This window comes from Macrobrachium nipponense, chromosome 41, assembly GCF_015104395.2.
Source record: "Macrobrachium nipponense isolate FS-2020 chromosome 41, ASM1510439v2, whole genome shotgun sequence".
Lineage (NCBI taxonomy): Eukaryota > Metazoa > Arthropoda > Malacostraca > Decapoda > Palaemonidae > Macrobrachium > Macrobrachium nipponense.
The window spans coordinates 35,836,454-35,855,063 of NC_061102.1; the positions used below are offsets into that span (position 1 = coordinate 35,836,454).

Sequence of the window (18,610 nt, forward strand, 5' to 3'; positions counted from 1 at the left end):
TAACCTACAACCAAAGGTGCCCCGGCTGCGACGGAAGGCTCCTTTCGTATAGCGAGGCAGATGGCTGAGCAACTGGGGAGGGGGGGAGGAAGGTCTCGGTGTAACACGGCGGGAGCGAGGGAGGGGGGGAGGGATGGCCTACTCCTCCCCGCCTCACCAACTACCGCATGGAGACTCGGAACCTCATGATGGTCGCCCTATACCCCCGCTGGGAGGAACCCCTGGCCGCCTCAGAGAAGTAGAGAGAGAAAGGCAACTGAGGTTGTCATGACAACCAAGGGGTCCCCCAGCTCCTCCCTATACCAGAAGGGGAGAGGGCGGGGGCAGGGTAAGGTGCGATGGGACACGTGACCGCAAGTGGCCTAGGCCGCGAGCAACACAACCGTGAGAGGGCCACGTGAACCAGGCTGTACCAATACAAGGAACAAGCACCTAGGCTAGCCTAACACCCTAAATGTAATAAATAATACATCGAAAAGATGGAAAAGACACTTTTAGTAAAAGAGAAAGAAGCCCAGGAGGAGGCAGACTGTTCCAAGAAACAGAGGCCTACTCGGAGCCAGCGATAGCCGATGAAGAGCAAGAGCCGGGATGCTGGGCCGGAATAATAATAATAGCCCTAAATACCAAACTAAGAGAAATGGTAGGAGGGCTGAACTAGCTAAAACTCGATGTAAAAACAATGAACGTAATAAAGTAAGCCCATAAGTATAAGAAGTCCCAGTATGGAGGACCGGGAATTCTTACGAGGCAGCATGGCGCCGCCACGAGACAACCAGGGAACCGTATATGACCTATTTAAGAGGAAAATACTGGTACCCGGAAGATAAAAATGTAGTAAAATATTACTTATGAGTTACTTAACTTAGCCGTGGCAATAGCTGAGCGTTCCATGGTAGAATACAGGATAAATCCAAAAAATGGCACAGCACAAGGAAAATGACGTCTTGGCGCTAGCGCTAAAAATTAAGGATGTCCGCTAGGGGCGCTGCTGTCCGTGGCGTCCTCTAGTAGTAGTAGTAGCGGCTGCATCGCCCGTTGGTATCGGCTCTCTCTTGGGGGGATTCTGATTGGAAGTTCTAATTGGTGATTGTCTCGTGGTAGTGTTCCACACTCGCCCCTATTATCATACCGACACTTCTTTTAAGAGTGAGCGAGTCAGTTTTACTGACATTTTCTTAATTTTGTTTTTCTCTGGTAATTTTAGATTAATTTTACCTAGAAAGAATGATATTAAGGATCCTTTCATAGGCCGACACGAGCTGAGCCCAGAAATTTATAACAGTGATAAAATCATTGCAATCTGAACCTCATTTTGTGCTGAGAGCAACCAGATTCACTGGACAGTTCCAGAGAGCCCTTATTTCTCACACCATTGGACTGTGAAACAGCTTCCCTGAGGATGTAATGCAATTAGAACTTCTTCATAAGTTCAATTAAAGATGCAATGCATTACTACCCGAATACAATTCTCCTTGTAATTTAATAATTTATTTACATTTTTATTTATTTATTTATTGTTAATATACAGTGGACCCCCCGTATTCGCGTTCTCCGGATTTGCGGACTCACACATTCGCGGATTTCTCTTGGGAACGTTTCCCTGCATTATTCGCGCATTCGCGGTATTTTTCTATGAGAAATATCCACAAATTCCTGTTTTTTTTTTTTATCAATTTCATCATAAAATGCACTTTTTGTGATAAAACTATTAAAAAAACCAAGTATGAAAATTTTTAGTGGTTTTTCTTAAGTTTTAACTAACAAAATAGGCTGTTTTTAGCGTTTTTATAGGGGTTCCAAACATTCGCGGATTCTAACTATTCACGGGGGATTCTGGTACGCATCCCCCGCGAATACGGGGGGACCACTGTATCTGTTTTTCTAATAACTGATCTCCTCTATCTCCTTTTTCTGTATATTTCCCATTACCTTCTATTACTTCTTTCAAATGAACACCATATTCTTTGGAAGCTTGAATGTCAGGTCAGTAGCCCTTTTAGGCTTGTTCCATATGAATAGGTTCATCTTCTGAATTTGTAATAATAATAATACAGGTGAATGGGAGTGTGTATCAACACTTGCAGATAATCCCTGACCTGCTGTAACCTAAAACAGATGTGTCTGAACCACTCATCATTGGCCCACACACAATCTAATGATTGAACATGTGCCTAGCAAATAGGCTGATTAGTCTCAACCAGGTTTACTTTAGTATATGTAGGATTTTACAAACAAATCATCTCAGGTACAAGCATACTCTTATGACCAAGCAGACTTCTAAGTAACCATCGTTACACAGGCTTTGTTGAGTGTCCCCAATGAGTCAGAGGATGAAGAGCATAGGAGATCTCCCCTGAAGGGAATCTCAGTATCATACACACTCCAAAGAGCGTGCATGCACCAAGCAAGGAGGTAGCACTAGCTCTCCCTCTGTACCCCTGAGGAGACAAGAGGTGTGGGAATCTATCCCGTTATCTAAGTGTGCTAGGTGTGAGCACCTTACACAAACATTGAAAAACTAGTTGTTGTTATCATTGACTCATTCCTCCTTTGGACAGGTATTCTTTATCATTTCATCAATTGATATTCATCAATAAGTTTGTTGTTCATCCTAACACCAAGGTCCTTATCCAAATATATTCACAGTCACATAATCTATTGCATAGTTTTCACTAAATTTGAGAATGAAATATGATTAATGAAATTTTGTTGGGTGAGTTTCACTCAGTGTTCCAAGGCCTTTTGTTATAAACCTAGGAGTAGGGTTTCAATTTAATTAATCCTTTCAGACAATTGTTTTGATTTGCCTTGTCAGAAATAATTTTTTCTTCTTCTTTCAGACAATTGCTGGAGTTCGTCTCACTGACACTTTCCTCAAACGTACATATAAATATGAAAATCTTGCACAAGTCTTTGTAAATAATGAAAAATCAGAGGAAAAGCAAGCTTTCTTCTCCTCATGGATGAACTATGGTGCCTAAAACTGTACAGTTCTTGCTTTTTCTTTCAAACACCAGGGCTTACTGGTAATTTCTTTTGTTTTCATGATCATCTCCAGGAGTAATTAATATTTGAATGTCATATTCACTATTCTGTGGTTGTTCTTATGAAATTTTGTTGGTATAAGTGCTTTTACATTTTTATGAAAAAATAATTTATATCTGTTTGACTACGATTAATTGCTCTTCCAAAGAAATGGTAATTAACATTGTTTCCATTGCTAAGATTTCAGGAAAGATATTCTAATACCAAATGCAATATACTGTTGAAAGTTGGCTAGTGTCAAATAATAATCATCTAGATTTGAAAAATGTTCTTTTGTGCTGATTTTGCTCATAGCTATTGTAGTTGCCCATCTGGTTTAAATGGCAGAATAACATTAATGCACATTGTTGTTAGGTAATAAGCATTTTGTTTGAATGCAGTTAATTTTGTTTGGTATGGATTATGCTTGTAGTAAAGGAAAGCCATTTACTTAATTACTGATCACACTTCTGGAGAAGTTAATGTTGTTAACTGTTCAGATATGTATTGTAAGATAGGTGAGGGTTGTGCTGCAATGCATTCCGTTGTCAAAACTAGTGTGATGTTGATTTTATTCATGTATTAAATCTTATAAAAACACTTACAAAATTATCATCTCCAAAATCAACTGCAAAAGGAAGAGAAATATTGTAGTCCTGTTACTGGATAAGTTTCAGGCATCCTTGGGTTTAACATGGAGGGTTTGATTACTGATAATGATGACATTAATAGATGGCAGTTATGAAACATGTAGTTTTACAAGTTAATACAAATTTTTCATATAAACACATCAGTCATACATCAAAAACAAATTTTTCTTATAAGCCCATCAAGCATATAGAGCCCTCATTCATGGGTCAGAATGTCCCCCAGAATCACATGTGTATTCATAGGTTTGTTAGACAAAACCTGAATATTTTTCAAGCTACTGTTTTAGCATATGCCTCGTGGCCTATTGATAGGTAGTAACTGTCTTCATTGTTTTGCATAGTTGGGTGTGACACAGCAAGATAAAGAGGCTGGAGTGTGGGTACTTTATGAGATTGATGGATTTGTTCATAAATGTTCTTACCAAAGCTAAATTAGTCCGTAAACCCATTAATCATAAATGACCATATTCTGCACAAACATTTCTCAGCTGTACCAACTTGATAGATCTGGAAGGTGGAAGACTGTTTGGGAACAAGGATGGAAGAATGTTTGTGAACAACTCTAGGCTCCAACAACACCGAAAAATGTACTTGCGAGTATCTGTCTGTTATAGCTCTTAAAAGTTTTTCCTATTCTGGTTTGCCAAGGCCATCAATTCAACAGTGTTTTGAACCAAAGACACATCTACATATGGTCTTTATTTTCCAACCTGAAATCTGTCTTAGATTTTTGCTCAGAATATATAATAGTGTTACCCAGTTAGTGGACATCTCCTGGGGTCCTGCTCCATGAGTGTCCTCCCTCCCTCCCCACCTCCTCCATAACAGAGAAGCATCTGAGTTTGCTGGTAGGAACAGCAAACTCAGGGAGGCATTAGCAGATTCCTATCCTGGCAGGAGCATATTCCTGGTCTTTCTCGTAGATGATGCCAAGGCACTACCTTCAGCTAACCATGACTACCCTTCTCTCCTGGTGCAAGTCACAGAAGAGCAATAGGATGAAAGAAACTCCTCAAGGAGTTCAGTGAACTCTTCCTCCTCCCAAAATGCATCAGTTTATATATGCATCAAAGAGGTCTAGGACACACTTCAGGAGTGTTGAAGGGGGTGATTCTGATCATAGGACTTACTTCATCTGCAGGTCAGCATTATGGGAGCATAGGAAACATTGCTTCCCTGCAGGTTTCTGAGAACAGTTGATAGGTTACTTTTGTAGTGAGGAAAGGGGAGGTAGTGGGGAATAGGTTTGCAAACTAGCCCAGTGGTTGGGATCAGGTTGGTATGGAGTAGTTCTTATTCCCTTAAATGGCAGGAATTCCAGTTCTAACTAGAGGTTTTCCCTTCCTCAGTCTTATAGTTTCCTTACTGAGCAGAAACTGGCAGCTTTCTATTTTACTGTCCCATTTCCTGGGAGCAATAGCATAATGTTCTGGATTTTACTTTTTTTTTTTTACCTAACTTGTCCTGCATTGGGTAATCAAGTATTGATCACTCATGTTTTGAAATTGACCCTGGCTATTCCTCATGGCTGATGGTTGGATGGGACTCAAAAGTCTCCCTCCAGTCAAGAGTGCTGGTTCACCAGGTCTTTGAATCATTACACCTTTGGTGAGACTATCTCCTGTAAGGTTATGCTGTATGGCTTGCACATAGTTGTAAATCAATCTTCAGTTCAAGACCTTGAATTTTGCCACTTGGCCGGGTGTATGTGTCGTGCATTTCCTGCATTGACAGTTTTGTTTCTCTTGAATGGGAGGTGTTTTGCATCCTAGCCCAGGTGTCATACTAGCCTTTGGGAGAAGCCTTGTTTGAAAGTTAGGACAGTCAGTTCAACCAGTATAGTCTTAGTGTAGATTAGCTAGGGCACTTGTTGAGCATTCTGTCAAGTCTCAAAGGGATGGTGTTTCTTTCTCTTTTTCCTATTGTCCTGGGTGTGGGAGCATAGTCTCAAACCTTTCACTTCCTGGTGGGAGATTCAAGAGTTTTTCTCCATCCTCTTCCACTTGGGTTTTCTATTCGTACCTCATTGTGACCACAAGAGTCTTCATGAAGGACTTAGGGTCTTGGTTTGGAGTACTGGCTCCTTTTCTTCATCTTTGGTACAAGGAACACCCATCCTTTTTTTATACTGTATAGACTTGAAGTTATGACTCCTGACAACAACATTAATGATCTAGTTATTTCTTAGGGCTTGCAGTGGTTGCTTGTAGTTTGGGTGGGCACCCAGCTGCTCCTACACAAGAAAAGTATCTCACCCAAGTACTTTAGCGTAGGGTAAGCCCAGTGGAGGAATACTAAGTGACTGGCCTTACTCCATTTCCCCTATTTCCATTCTGGATCAAGATTTAGGCCAAAATATGTGAAAGCTGATTCATGCTCCAAGTACTATAGCATCTAAAATATACCTCCTCCTCTCCCCCTTTTCAACAAGGGGGTTGGGGGATGCATAGAGCTACTCTGCTAGACTAGTTTTGAGGTTGACCAGAATTAGCAACCTTCTGCTTTGAATTCTCTTGAGGTTTTAATGGTTCTTTGATGTTTCTTCTTCACTCAAGTACCCTCCCATGTGCGGGGTACTCTGGCCCTGGAATGGAGCATGTTCCCAGGCGGCATTCAACACTATACTCTGTTTTTTTCCATCTGTCCACCCGCACGTGGTGTTTGGGTATGGTAACACTGCATCCTGGGCTTTAGATAGTTAACCCTTAAACGCCGACTGGACGTATTTTACGTCGACATTTTTTGTCTCTCGGGTGCCGACTGGACGTATTTTACGTCGACATACAAAAGTTTTTTAAAAATTCGCGGAAAAATATTTTTAGGCCTACCAGCCGAAAACTCTTGAATCACGCGCCTTGGGGGATGCTGGGAGTTCACGGATCAAGGTTTTGTTTTGTTTACAATCGTTATGCAGGCGCGCAAGCGCGAATTTCTTTCTTGCCGCACTAAAAAGTATCTGTGACACATCTCGGAAATTATTTCGTCACTTTGACATAATTTTTTTACCATTTTAAATTAGCCGTTACATGGAGTATTATATATGAAAATGTGCGCATTTTTATGTAGAATACAACAATAAAATACTCATGATTGTAGCTTTTATCAGTTTTGAGATATTCTCATATAAATAACGATAAGTGCCAAAATTTCAACCTTTGGTCAACTTAGACTCTACCGAAATGGTCGAAAAACGCAATTGTAAGCTAAAACTCTTATATTTTAGTAATATTCAATCATTTACCTTAATTTTGCAACTAATTGGAAGTCTCTAGCACAATATTTCGATTTATGGTGAATTTATGAAAAAACTTTTTCCTTACGTCCGCGCGGTAACTCTTCCGAAAAAAATCATACATGCGATTGTGGTAATGTTTGCACCATTTTAAATTAGCTGTTACATAAAGTTTTATATATGAAAATGTGCGCAATTTTATGCACAATACAACTAAAAACAACCCATGGTTGTAGCTTTTATCAATTTTGAAATATTTTCATATAAAAAATGTTAAGTGACAAATTTTCAACCTTGGGTCAACTTTGACTCTACCGAAATGGTCAAAAAACGCAATTGTAAGCTAAAACACTTATATTTTAGTAATATTCAAGCATTTAACTTCATTTTGCAACAAATTGGAAGTCTCTAGCACAATATTTCGATTTATGGTGAATTTATGAAAAAATAACATTTTCTTTACGTCCCGCGCGGTAACTCTTCGAAAAAATTATACGTGCGATTTGTCGGTAATGTTTGCACCATTTTAAATTAGCCGTTACATAATGTTTTTATATATGAAAATGTGCGCAATTTCATGTATAAATACAACCAAAAATAGTTGAAGGGTTGTAGCTTTTCTCATTTTTGAAATATTTGCATATAAATCACGATAAATAGAAAAAAAAAAAACCACGTTCGGCCAATCAAATTTGACTCTACCGAAATGGTCGAAAAACGCAATTTGTAAGCTAAAACTCTTACAGTCCCCTAGTAATATTCAGTCATTTATCTTCATCGTGAAACAAATTCGAAGTCTCTAGCACAATATTTAAATTTATGGTGAATTTTTAAAAAAAACTCCTTCCCTCCGCGCGCGGATTCTCCGCCACAAATCTCCGAAATGCGTGAGTCCCATTCTCTGAATATTTGCTCCATTTCATATTAGGCATTTCATAGAGTTTTATATATGAAAATGTGCGCAATTTCATGTAGAATAAAACGAAAAATATTTAAAAGTTGTAGCTTTTCTTATTTCCGAAATAATTGCATATAAAAAAATATATATAAAAAAAATTCGACATTCGGTCAACTTTAACTCGTCAGATATGGTCAAAAACTGCATTTTTAAGCTAATATTCTTACAGTATAGTAATATTCAATCATTTGTCTTCATTTTGAAAGAAATTGGAAGTCTCTAGGACAATATTTAGATTTATGGTGAATTTTTGAAAAAAATATTTGTTTACGTACGCGCGTTACGAATTCATGCCTTATTTTGTGATAATATTTTCTCTGTGTTGCTTTTATCGTTTTACAATGTGTTATATACCAAAATGATCGCAATTTAGTGTACATTACAACGAAAAAAAAGTAACTTGTTACCTTCAACCGTTTTGCGCACAGCGCGATTTAAATACAATTATATATGAAATTTCGTTTTTGCGCTATCATATATCGCATTATTTATATATGATAATGATAATTTTTTTCATTTCTGATGGTTGCATACTAAACTTCAGGCAATGAAAAAAAAAGGAGCCAAAAATGAACTCTTAATCTTGAAAACTAAGCGCGCTGTGATTTTTTGAAAAAAATATGTTTTCTGCTTCCGCGCTCACTCTGAAACGTCTCCGGCACACGGGAGACATTTTTTTTTTACCGCTTCGGCGTTTAAGGGTTAAGCTATGTGTAAGTTTTAAGTAAATAAAAGGATATCTGGGTGTACATTTACAACTGAAAAGTATTTTAATAATTTACTGTATGCGAATTACACCGTTAATATTCGAAACAGGATATTGTTATTATTGTTGAATGTAAACTGAATGTAACTATCTAAAGCCCGGGACGCAGTGTTACCATACGCAAACACCACAGGCGGGTGGACAGATGGAAAAAAACAGAGTAAAGTCAGTTGACAGGGATTACCTCCTTACCTTGGAAGTCTCTTAGTATAAAAGGCGATGGTTTGTATCTCTGTAGTAACAAATAAATTTTTGAAGCACTTTGTATTTTTCTTAGTTATACAAACAGACTTTATTTGGTTTTATCCACCTCTACCACCCTGCTTAGTCCTCACAGCTAATTATTATCATTAATAAAGGATTAGTAGTTTATCCAGACCTCTGAGCCTAACAACTGCTCTTCTCGGGCTGGGTTTCAGGAATCCTGAAAAAATAATTTGACTTATTTAGGAAACCGGTTTTATTTAGGAACATGATCCTATTAATTACGAAATCTTTGCATTCAGCAAGAATGCCTTTTAATGTTGTTCCAAAGATATAAGTTTCTTTGATGGTTCCAAATCGGACAATCGACTAATAAGTGTTGGACAGTCATTGGGGTCTGGATGTGGATTTGACATCAAATGTCCGTGTGAAAATCTAGTATGGCCTATAAGTAGTCTTGTTAATAAAACTTCTTTAGCTCTTTTTTTTTGAGATGATGACATCCATGAATTAATTCACTATTTATATTTCTCAGTGTGTTTGTAGTTGGCTCTGATATCCAATGTTTCCCAGTCTTGATTTATTAGAGGCTTAATTGAGGTTATCCACTCTGATACTGGGGCATGTGTCATTGTTGATGGAATAGTGCAAGCTAATTTAGCAGGTGTATCTGCTTTTTCGTTTCCTTCAATTCCTACATGTGCTGGAATCCAACATATACGTATTTTTATTAACCCTCTCGTGACCTGATGACGCATAACGCGTCAATAAAATTTTTTCTGTAAGTTATTTTCTGGAAAAATTCACAAACAAAAAAGCATCAATCATAGAAATTGTAGTTGACACCATTGGGTTGGCAGGTGATGAATCTCGAAGAAACGCAACCCCGATGCCACTAGCTTACTTAGCTACGATACAAAATGTCAACATAAGTAGGTTTGAAAATCTGAAAATTGCACTCCATAAAAAAATAGCATTTTTTAATCAATTACAGCTCATTAGCAAACGCATTTATAGCAGAATTATTGCTTCCAAACATTTTACACAATTTAGGTATAAAACAAACTCCCTAAACCTAATTATTATATTTTTCATGATTATTTCCAAAATATATCTACGATTTTTCTTAAAAATTTCACGTTCATCACATTATTTTTATTATTTCTAAAGATGTTCTGATTGCTTAAGGAAATAATTCAATCATTTTCCGACATAATAACACTAACCAGAAGTGTATATCAGTTATAGTTCAGACGTACCGAATTTTACCAAAAAACTTTTCCAAGCGCATGTTCTTTTTGGCCCGGGGGAAAAGTCGTGTACCTTACACCCTTATGTTTTCGGCCTGTGCGCAACAGGGTTAATAGTCCTGATTGAATAAGTTGATGTATTTTTATTTATATTTCTTGTACAAGGTGATTTGTACTTGTTTATAGCATCAATAGCACTTTGTAAGTCACTGAAAATTATGGTGGAAATTGCTCTCTTCTCAGATATGTGTAGTGCTATTCGTATGGCTGCAAGTTCAGCAGTGCATACTGATGATATTGGGGTAAGACGTATCTTAACTAACTTGGGGGAAGACTTATCTTAACTAACTTATCTTTTGAGAATGCTGAAGCTCCTACTCTCATGTTTTTTTATCCATCTGTACAGATCATAAGTTGATCTCCCTTTCTTCTGATGTGTTCCAATGCATGTTTGCGGTACATCTCTGTGTTTCACATATTTCTTTTTAGAAGATATGATAGAGCAGTACATATTTTTACTTGTTTCAAAGTCCAGGATGGTGGGAGTTCCATTGCTAGATGGAAAATTGGTTTAATATTATGTGAATTCATTAAATATTTGGTTCTTTGTGGGAAAGAGCTAGAACTATGGTTTTCTAATCTTTGATTATAATTCAGAAAGCAGGTAGCAGCGGAAAATGTTCCTTCTGGAAGGGAAAGGCCCCTACACATAGGTATCAAGTTGCAGTGATGTTTTAGGGGTAATATACCTGCTTCTACTAACAGGGAGTTTATAGGGGATGATCGAAATGCTCCCGTGCACAAACTGTATTCCTTCATGATGCAGTGCATCTAGTATTTTTAATGTAGCTTCTGAGGCAGATGACTATATTGGGAGACAATAATCTATTATAGATAGTACTGTTGGTTTGTATAACATTAGCATGATGTTACGTCCAGTTCCCCATTTGGTATGTGATAGTTTTTGCAGTGTGGCAAGGGTTTTTATGCCTTTTGCTTTAATATATTTGAGGTGTGCTTTCCAGTTCAGGTACTGATCAAACACCATTCCTAAGTATTTAACATTTGTACAGAATTTAATTTCAGTATTATAAAGATAAGGCTTAATTGTTTGGTGTTTTAACCATCTTTTATCTTTATTGAAAATTGGAATCCTACTGAATTTGCCTAGTTGGTAATATTTGTGATGGCTGTATTGAGGATTCTTTGGGCATGTCTTAGTTTGCTACTTGTATAATATATGGCAAAGTCATCAACATACAAACTGTTTTTAACTCCTTTTGGTAAATTTACTGTAATGTCATTGATTGCTAAAGCAAATAGAGTACAGCTTAAGACACTGCCTCTGGGTATTCCTTCTTTCAATTCATAAACATTTGAATAAAAATTTTCTATTCGAATTTGGAAAGTTCTATGTGATATAAAATTGTTATGAAAAATTGGTAAATGGCCTCCTATACCTTCAGAGTGAGTTTTTGCATAATGTGTCTCCATGTTGCATCATATGCTTTTTCTATTTCAAAAAATTTGCCACTGTTAATTTTTTCTGATCAAATCCTTTTTTGATATGATCTAGACAGGTTAGTGGATCAAGGGTTGATCGACCAGCTATTGATCCTGATTGCGTTGGTGTCAGAATTGAATTTTTAGTTATGACATATGTTAGTCGTGAATTAACCTTTTTTTTCTAGCATTTTACATAGACAGCTTGTCAAAGATATAGGTCTATAATTGGATGGATTACTTGAATCTTCCCCAGGTTTGTTTATTGGGATAGTGATAGCATTTTTCCATTTATTTGGAAAAATGTGTTTCATCCAGATGGTGTTATAGAATTTCAGTAAATATGATTTGGCAATGGGGGCTAGTCTTTGTATCATTTCAAATGATATTCTATTATGGCCTGGGGCTGATGAATGACATGAATCTAGAGCATTGTTTAATTCATCCATATTAAATGCATAATTATATTCTAGATTTCAATAGTTTCAGAACTGAGTATAGTATTTTTTTCCTTTGTTCTTCCATTTTGAAAATATTCATTTAGATTGGAGTAGGCACTTATGTTTTCAAAGTGTTTCCCTATTATATTCAAGATTTCATATGGGTCATGATATAGTTTCCCAATTTGGTTTAGTGCACTTCTTGTGTCTTATGTATTTTCTGTTAATTTTCCTTATTTTTTGCCAAATTGTTTTTTTTTTACTTAAAGTTGATAAGGTTGAAGTCGACCATGGGACGGGATTTATTTGGGTGTGGCCTTGTTTTTAGGCATGCTTTTATCAGCAGCATTTATTATGAAATCCGTGAAGAATTCACTTATTGTATTGTGGTTTTGGTTATGCAGAAATGCCCCCTCATTATGGGACCACCTTGACGTGGTGAGGGGGCTCTCGAACCTCAGGAATCTCTTCCCAGGTTCGAACCCAAGAGTCCCATATGACATTACATATTTTTGAGTTAACTTCTGTGGACTTTTCCATTTTTGCAAAAATTTTGAAAGCAAATAAATGAGAAAACATATGACTTAACGTGGAGTTAAATCCGAAACTAAATAGTGAGAACTGTGGTAGATCCATCATCTACCCGACAATGTTCGGACCTGTTTTTCAGGCGGAACTATTCTGTAGAGCTGGACCACGGATTCCAGGGGGGCCCTAGAACTCTTGGCATTCTATCCACTTTGCCCATAATGCGATTAGGATGGGGATAATTGTATTATCGTAATACTCGTAGTCCTAGCAATCGGGTTCTGGTTACACTTGGGCCATACTAATCATGTTATGCCATCCCCTTTTGGGGTAGGGTAGGGATGCGGACATTTGGGAGTCCTTTCTCGCTTGTGCCAATGGCAGAAGATTTAACTTCGTGAAGGGCCGATGATATCTTTTCAGGATTTTTTTTTTTTTATAAATCTCAAGATTTATGAATATTGAAATAAATAATTTGAGTACCCCTGGGCCCCATGATGGAAAAACTACGGCACAGTTGATGACTATTGGCACGTCTCTCCCGAATTTTCTTGGTACTGCCACAAGTAGTGAAAGTAATATAAATGATACAAAGGAACACCCTGTTCCAAGTAAAGCAGCAGAGCCAGAAAACCAAATAGGGTGCATAAATAAAAAAGAAACAAACAAAAATAAATTGGTAAACTCCAATATCGTAACAATGGAACCATATATGATGAACAATAATTCTGAATTAGAGACAAATAATCCTCCCAACAATACAGAAAAATATAACAATCATAATAGACAAGCAACATACATAAAACAAGGACCAAAAAGAAACAAAAATTACCGACTTAATCCCACATTGGTACATTTTGGTGACCTCTTTGGACCAGATAACTGGTCAAGATTTCTAGTCCTCAAAGCTGACAACAAAATCTCAGCAGCGATATTAGAAAACAAATTACTTAACATATATCCAACACAAGACATGGAATGCAGACACATCAAGGACAATGAATGGCTTATCCAAGTAACCAATAAAAAGCAGTCCAAAGTAACCAATAAAAAGCAGTCCACTGCCTTTTTAAGCATAACAGTAATAAATAATATAAAAGTAACAATTACAAGCCACGAAACATTAAATTATGTACAGGGTACAGTCATCCTACCCAATAGCGAGCAGGAGCTTCCTTCAAAACAACTACTACTAGACTCCTTAAAATTGAGATAGAACAATATCCACGATTTAGAAATATACTCGATTTCAAGTAGGAAAGACAAAAATAAAAATATTAACATTGCCAAAATAAAATTTACAGGCCAAGACCTACCATTTACAATAAAAATTCTTGGACAAAATAGATAAGTTTGTCCTTTTGTTCTAAAACCAATACAATGTACACAGTGCTCAAGGTATGGACACACATACAAAAGATGCCATAATAAGGCAATATGTGCAGTCTGTGCATCAGATGACCATACCACTAATTGGAACTGTAACCAACCAAAATGTATTAATTGTGGACTAGCCCATCATGCGAAATCTAAGGAGTGCTCATTTTACCAATATAACACAGAACTTCAGTTGTTAATAAATCGGACAGGAATGTCAGTCATGGAAGCCAGACTTGAGCTAAAAGTAAGAGGAGTTAATAATCCATCCAAAACTCCCACCTTTTCAAATGTAACTAAAAATCAAGACATCAAGCAGCACAATAACAAACAAGATAATATAAACATAGAAACTAAATTTCATACCAATAACACTGAAACCCAAAATAAAAGTGATATTACAACAACCAATACCACCACTAACATAGATGATTCAGTTATCCATGGAAAAGAACTTCCAATGGAAGAGGAGTTAAATAATGATAATAATCAAACTGCCTAAAAGAAAAGAAAAAAATACAGTAGACCCTTGACTCACGAACACAATCCGTTCCTAGACCTTGGTCGTGTTCCAAATTGTTCGTGACTCGGAGCTAATTTCCCCATAAGGTTTAATGGGAATAATATTAATTGGTTCTCGACCCCTACGAACCAATATATATTATGTATATTTTGCCTTATTTTATACAGATAATGTAAAAGTCAGTGTAAAAAACCTTAATATATCTAATAATATAATTTAAAATGGTAAACTAACACTATAAAAACGTTTGTAAAGTGAACACTTACTATGACTGGCGAGACTTCTGGCTTGACGGACAAGAGAAGAGGAGGGTGGTGGGTGGGGAGGAGGTTATTGTGCGGAAGGAGACCCTCCCCCATCCAGGTCGGGGAGATCTCGTTCCGGAGATTCAACTCTTCTAGGTTTTTTTGTGAACGTTTAACACAAACTTATCCAATGTCTGTTGCCTTTCCTTCCTTGCATAACTTTTCTGAAATGGCTCATTAAATTTTCATTGAGCATATTCACGATCCTGTTCGTAACAATTTTGTCCGGATGATACAATTCAAGGAAGCACTGGACATCATTCCACTTTTCCAATGCGGCTTTTATCACATCACTGCTGACATCTGTAACTTCCTCCCCAGCCTCCTCTTCGTCAGTTGATTTCTTTCTTTATTTCAATGGTTATCTTCCTCTCACACCCTCTTCTCACCATCACTCTTCACTTTCTTACTTTCACCACCACTCTTCACTTTCTTAGGGCCCATTATGAAGAAAATCACAAGTTTTAGCGCAAAAAAATGCTAAGCGAATTGACGAACGTCTTGTACACAATGAGATGAGACAAAGAGCGATGCTGGTGACGCCGTGCGTGGGCGGCTGGAGGATGGCTGTTCCCATGGAAACTCAAACGCTCTCACGTGTGCTGGGCGATTTCGCGCATTTTTCAAATGTTTGTGTCTAAAAATTAGTTTGTGAAACAAAGTGAATTGTTATTTTCCAGAAATTTCCAGCATTTTTCAAATGTTCATGTCTCAAAATTAGTTCATGACCCAAACAGAATTTTTATTTTCCGCATTTTTTTTTGTTCATATCTCAAAGTTAGTTTCGTAGGTCAAGGGTGAAATTTTACCTATAATTTTGGTCGGGGATCGAGTTGTACGTGGGTCAATGCGTTCGTGAGTCAAGGGTCTACTACTGGAACGAACCCCACCTAAGGGAAAAAAAGTAAATATTGAAAATTACAATCAATCCAAAGAAACTCCAACTACACCAGGAGAACATTTTAAAAAAGATATTAAACTAACCTCATCACAAGTGGAAATACACAATTAACCTCAATCTCTATCAAACAGCCAACATCTGGACAGTAAAGATCACTCTTTACAATTCCCATCAAATAATACTAATGAAAATCATACCATTAAACCAAACCAAAATATAACTATCACCCCCCAACCATCCACAAGACCCAAATATTCCATTAACAACAACAAAACAAATAACCCCTCCAACCAACAGTCCTTATCACTACAGAAAAAGACCAATAGAATTACAAAACCAGAAATTTCTAAAGCTAGACCAAATACTTCTGAACCAATAATTAACATTACCAAACATTCTTCATCTTGTGGTTGTAATGAATGCTTTGTAAGTACATAAAACCAACTAACTACCAAGACAGAGGACATAGTACGAAATTGTATAGACAATTTTACTAAATTAAGGAGGTGCCCTTTAACACACCAACATAAGAACGAATTATGTTCTGAATTCTTAAAATACAAAAGGAAAATTATAAAATAAAAAATAGACTTATTAATATTCAATTATGAAAAACAAATAACTGCAGAATCTAATAACCAACATACAAATACAACGATTAAAAAACCACAAATAAATTCAAATGCATATAAACTACGAGGCAAAGTAAAATCAGCAATCAATTTACAAAATTTAACACCAATTCCTCCCAATAATGGAATATAAAATCATTCAATGGAATATAAATGGTCTCTTAACCCGACTACGTCTGGGTGAATTACAAAGAATCATACGAGACCACAACCCAATGTGCATATGTCTACAACATATAGGAAGTAACCCTACAAATATCCAAAACCAACTATTAAAATTGCCTGTTATTCACCAACTGACGGTGATAAATTAGGCACAGCCATATACGTTCATAATAGCATTACATATGAACCTTTCGACATACCATCTATGCTATATCAAATATGTAACATCAATTAAACTGTATATGCCTGACAAAAGTAAAATCAATATTTGTAATTTATATAACATACAAAATTTCAATGCAAATTTTAGTGATTTTTTCTGAATTTATTAGCAAAACTATACAGGAACCGCTACTTATAGTAGGAGATTTTAATGCCCATAATCCATCATGGGATACTAATAACCCCACTGACACATCCGGAATCAACATAGAAAACACTATAATGAAACACAACCTGTGTTGTCTTAGTGAAAGTGAAGTTCCAACATATTTTTCAAATACACACCTAACCTTTTCTTCAATTGGCATTTCATTATGTTCAAATGATGTAGCCGAGAAATTTGAATGGAACGTCCTAGACGATTCATACACAAGTGACCATTTCCCAATCATTCTGAACTACTTAAGTAATAACAAAATATTGCCACCTACAAGATATAATATTCAAAAAGCTAACTGGGTTAAATATTTCCTATACACACGAAACATACCACCATTCCCACATAACGAAGATCACAATACTACATGCGAATCCTTCTCAAACTTCATAATAAATGCTGCAGATAAAAGTATTCCAAAAACCAAATCACATTCCACAAAATCCCCTGTCCCATGGTGGAACCCAACCTTAACAACCTTAAGTAAAATAAAATAGATATTGGGTCGCAATCTAAACAGACTCAAAACTCGCCTTAAATCACTCAACAAAATGCCCTATAATATAAACATATTAAACAAAATAGTTATAACAAACATAACAATTAACCACATTAAACCACTATATAACAAATATACAGCCAAATTTAGAAAAACGGTAATAAATGAAAAAATCGCATCATGGAAGGAATATGTCTCAAACATATCTTCAAACACATCCACAAGGGATACCTAGCAAAAGATAAGGAAAATCAATGGAAATCATATAAGACCTCCAAGAAGTGCAATACATTTAAATGGAAAAATTTCAAATATCAAAAACAAAAAGAAAATATAATACTCAATTTTGAAACTCTTGAAGACCTGGAATATAATTATATTTTTAACATGGATGAACTAGATAATGCCATCAACTCTTTGTCATCCCTCCACACCAGGATATGATAAAATATCATTTGAAATGATAGAAAAATTAGCTCTTATAGCTAAATCATATTTATTAAAATTTTATAACAGTATCTAGCTAAAACGTGTCTTTCCTGATAAATGGAAACATGCCATAATAATTCCAATAAATAAACCAGGAAAGGATGCAAGTAATCCATCCAATTATAGACCGATATCCTTAACAAGTTGCCTATGCAAAATCTTAGAAAAAATGGTTAATACACAATTAACGTATGTAATAACCAAAGAATCCATTTTTACACCAACACAATCTGGTTCAATAGCTGGCAGATCAACCCTAGATCCCTTAACACATTTAGAAGATCATATAAAAAAAGGCTTTGAACAAAAGAAATTAACAGTAGCTATATTTTTTTATATAGAAAAATCATACGATACGACATGGAAACATAACATCATGCAAAAACTCCACTCCAAGGGACTAAGAGGTCACTTACCAATATTTATTAAGAACTTTTTAACAAACAGAACTTTTCAAGTAAGAGTAGAAAATTCCTACTCAGTAACCTATAAACTAGAAGAAGGAATCCCTCAAGGTAGTGTCTTGAGCTGTACATTGTTTGCTTTAGCAATCAATGACATTACTATAAATTTACCAAGTGGTGTAAAAAACAGTTTATATGTTGATGACTTTGTTATTTACTATACAAGTAATAATTTGAGACATGCTCAGGGAGTTCTCAGTACGTACTGCCATTTCAAATATATGTAATTGGACAAATTCAGTTGGATAAAAATTTTCAACTGATAAAACAAAAGCAATCGTCTTCAAAGACAAAAGATGGATGAAGAACCAATCAAAC

At 36.3% G+C, this 18,610-nt stretch overlaps 1 protein-coding gene across 1 annotated transcript in view; it reads left to right on the top strand.

The window, feature by feature from the left end:
- The window catches only part of LOC135212689 (trafficking protein particle complex subunit 13-like), a 99,531-nt gene extending 95,904 nt beyond the window's left edge, over positions 1-3,627 (top strand). Inside the window, exon 6 of the mRNA XM_064246368.1 lies at positions 2,844-3,627. Within this exon, the coding sequence (XP_064102438.1) occupies positions 2,844-2,984 (141 nt within the window). The 3' untranslated portion in view covers positions 2,985-3,627. The remainder of the gene's footprint in view (positions 1-2,843) is intronic.
- The last annotated feature ends 14,983 nt before the right edge of the window (positions 3,628-18,610 follow it).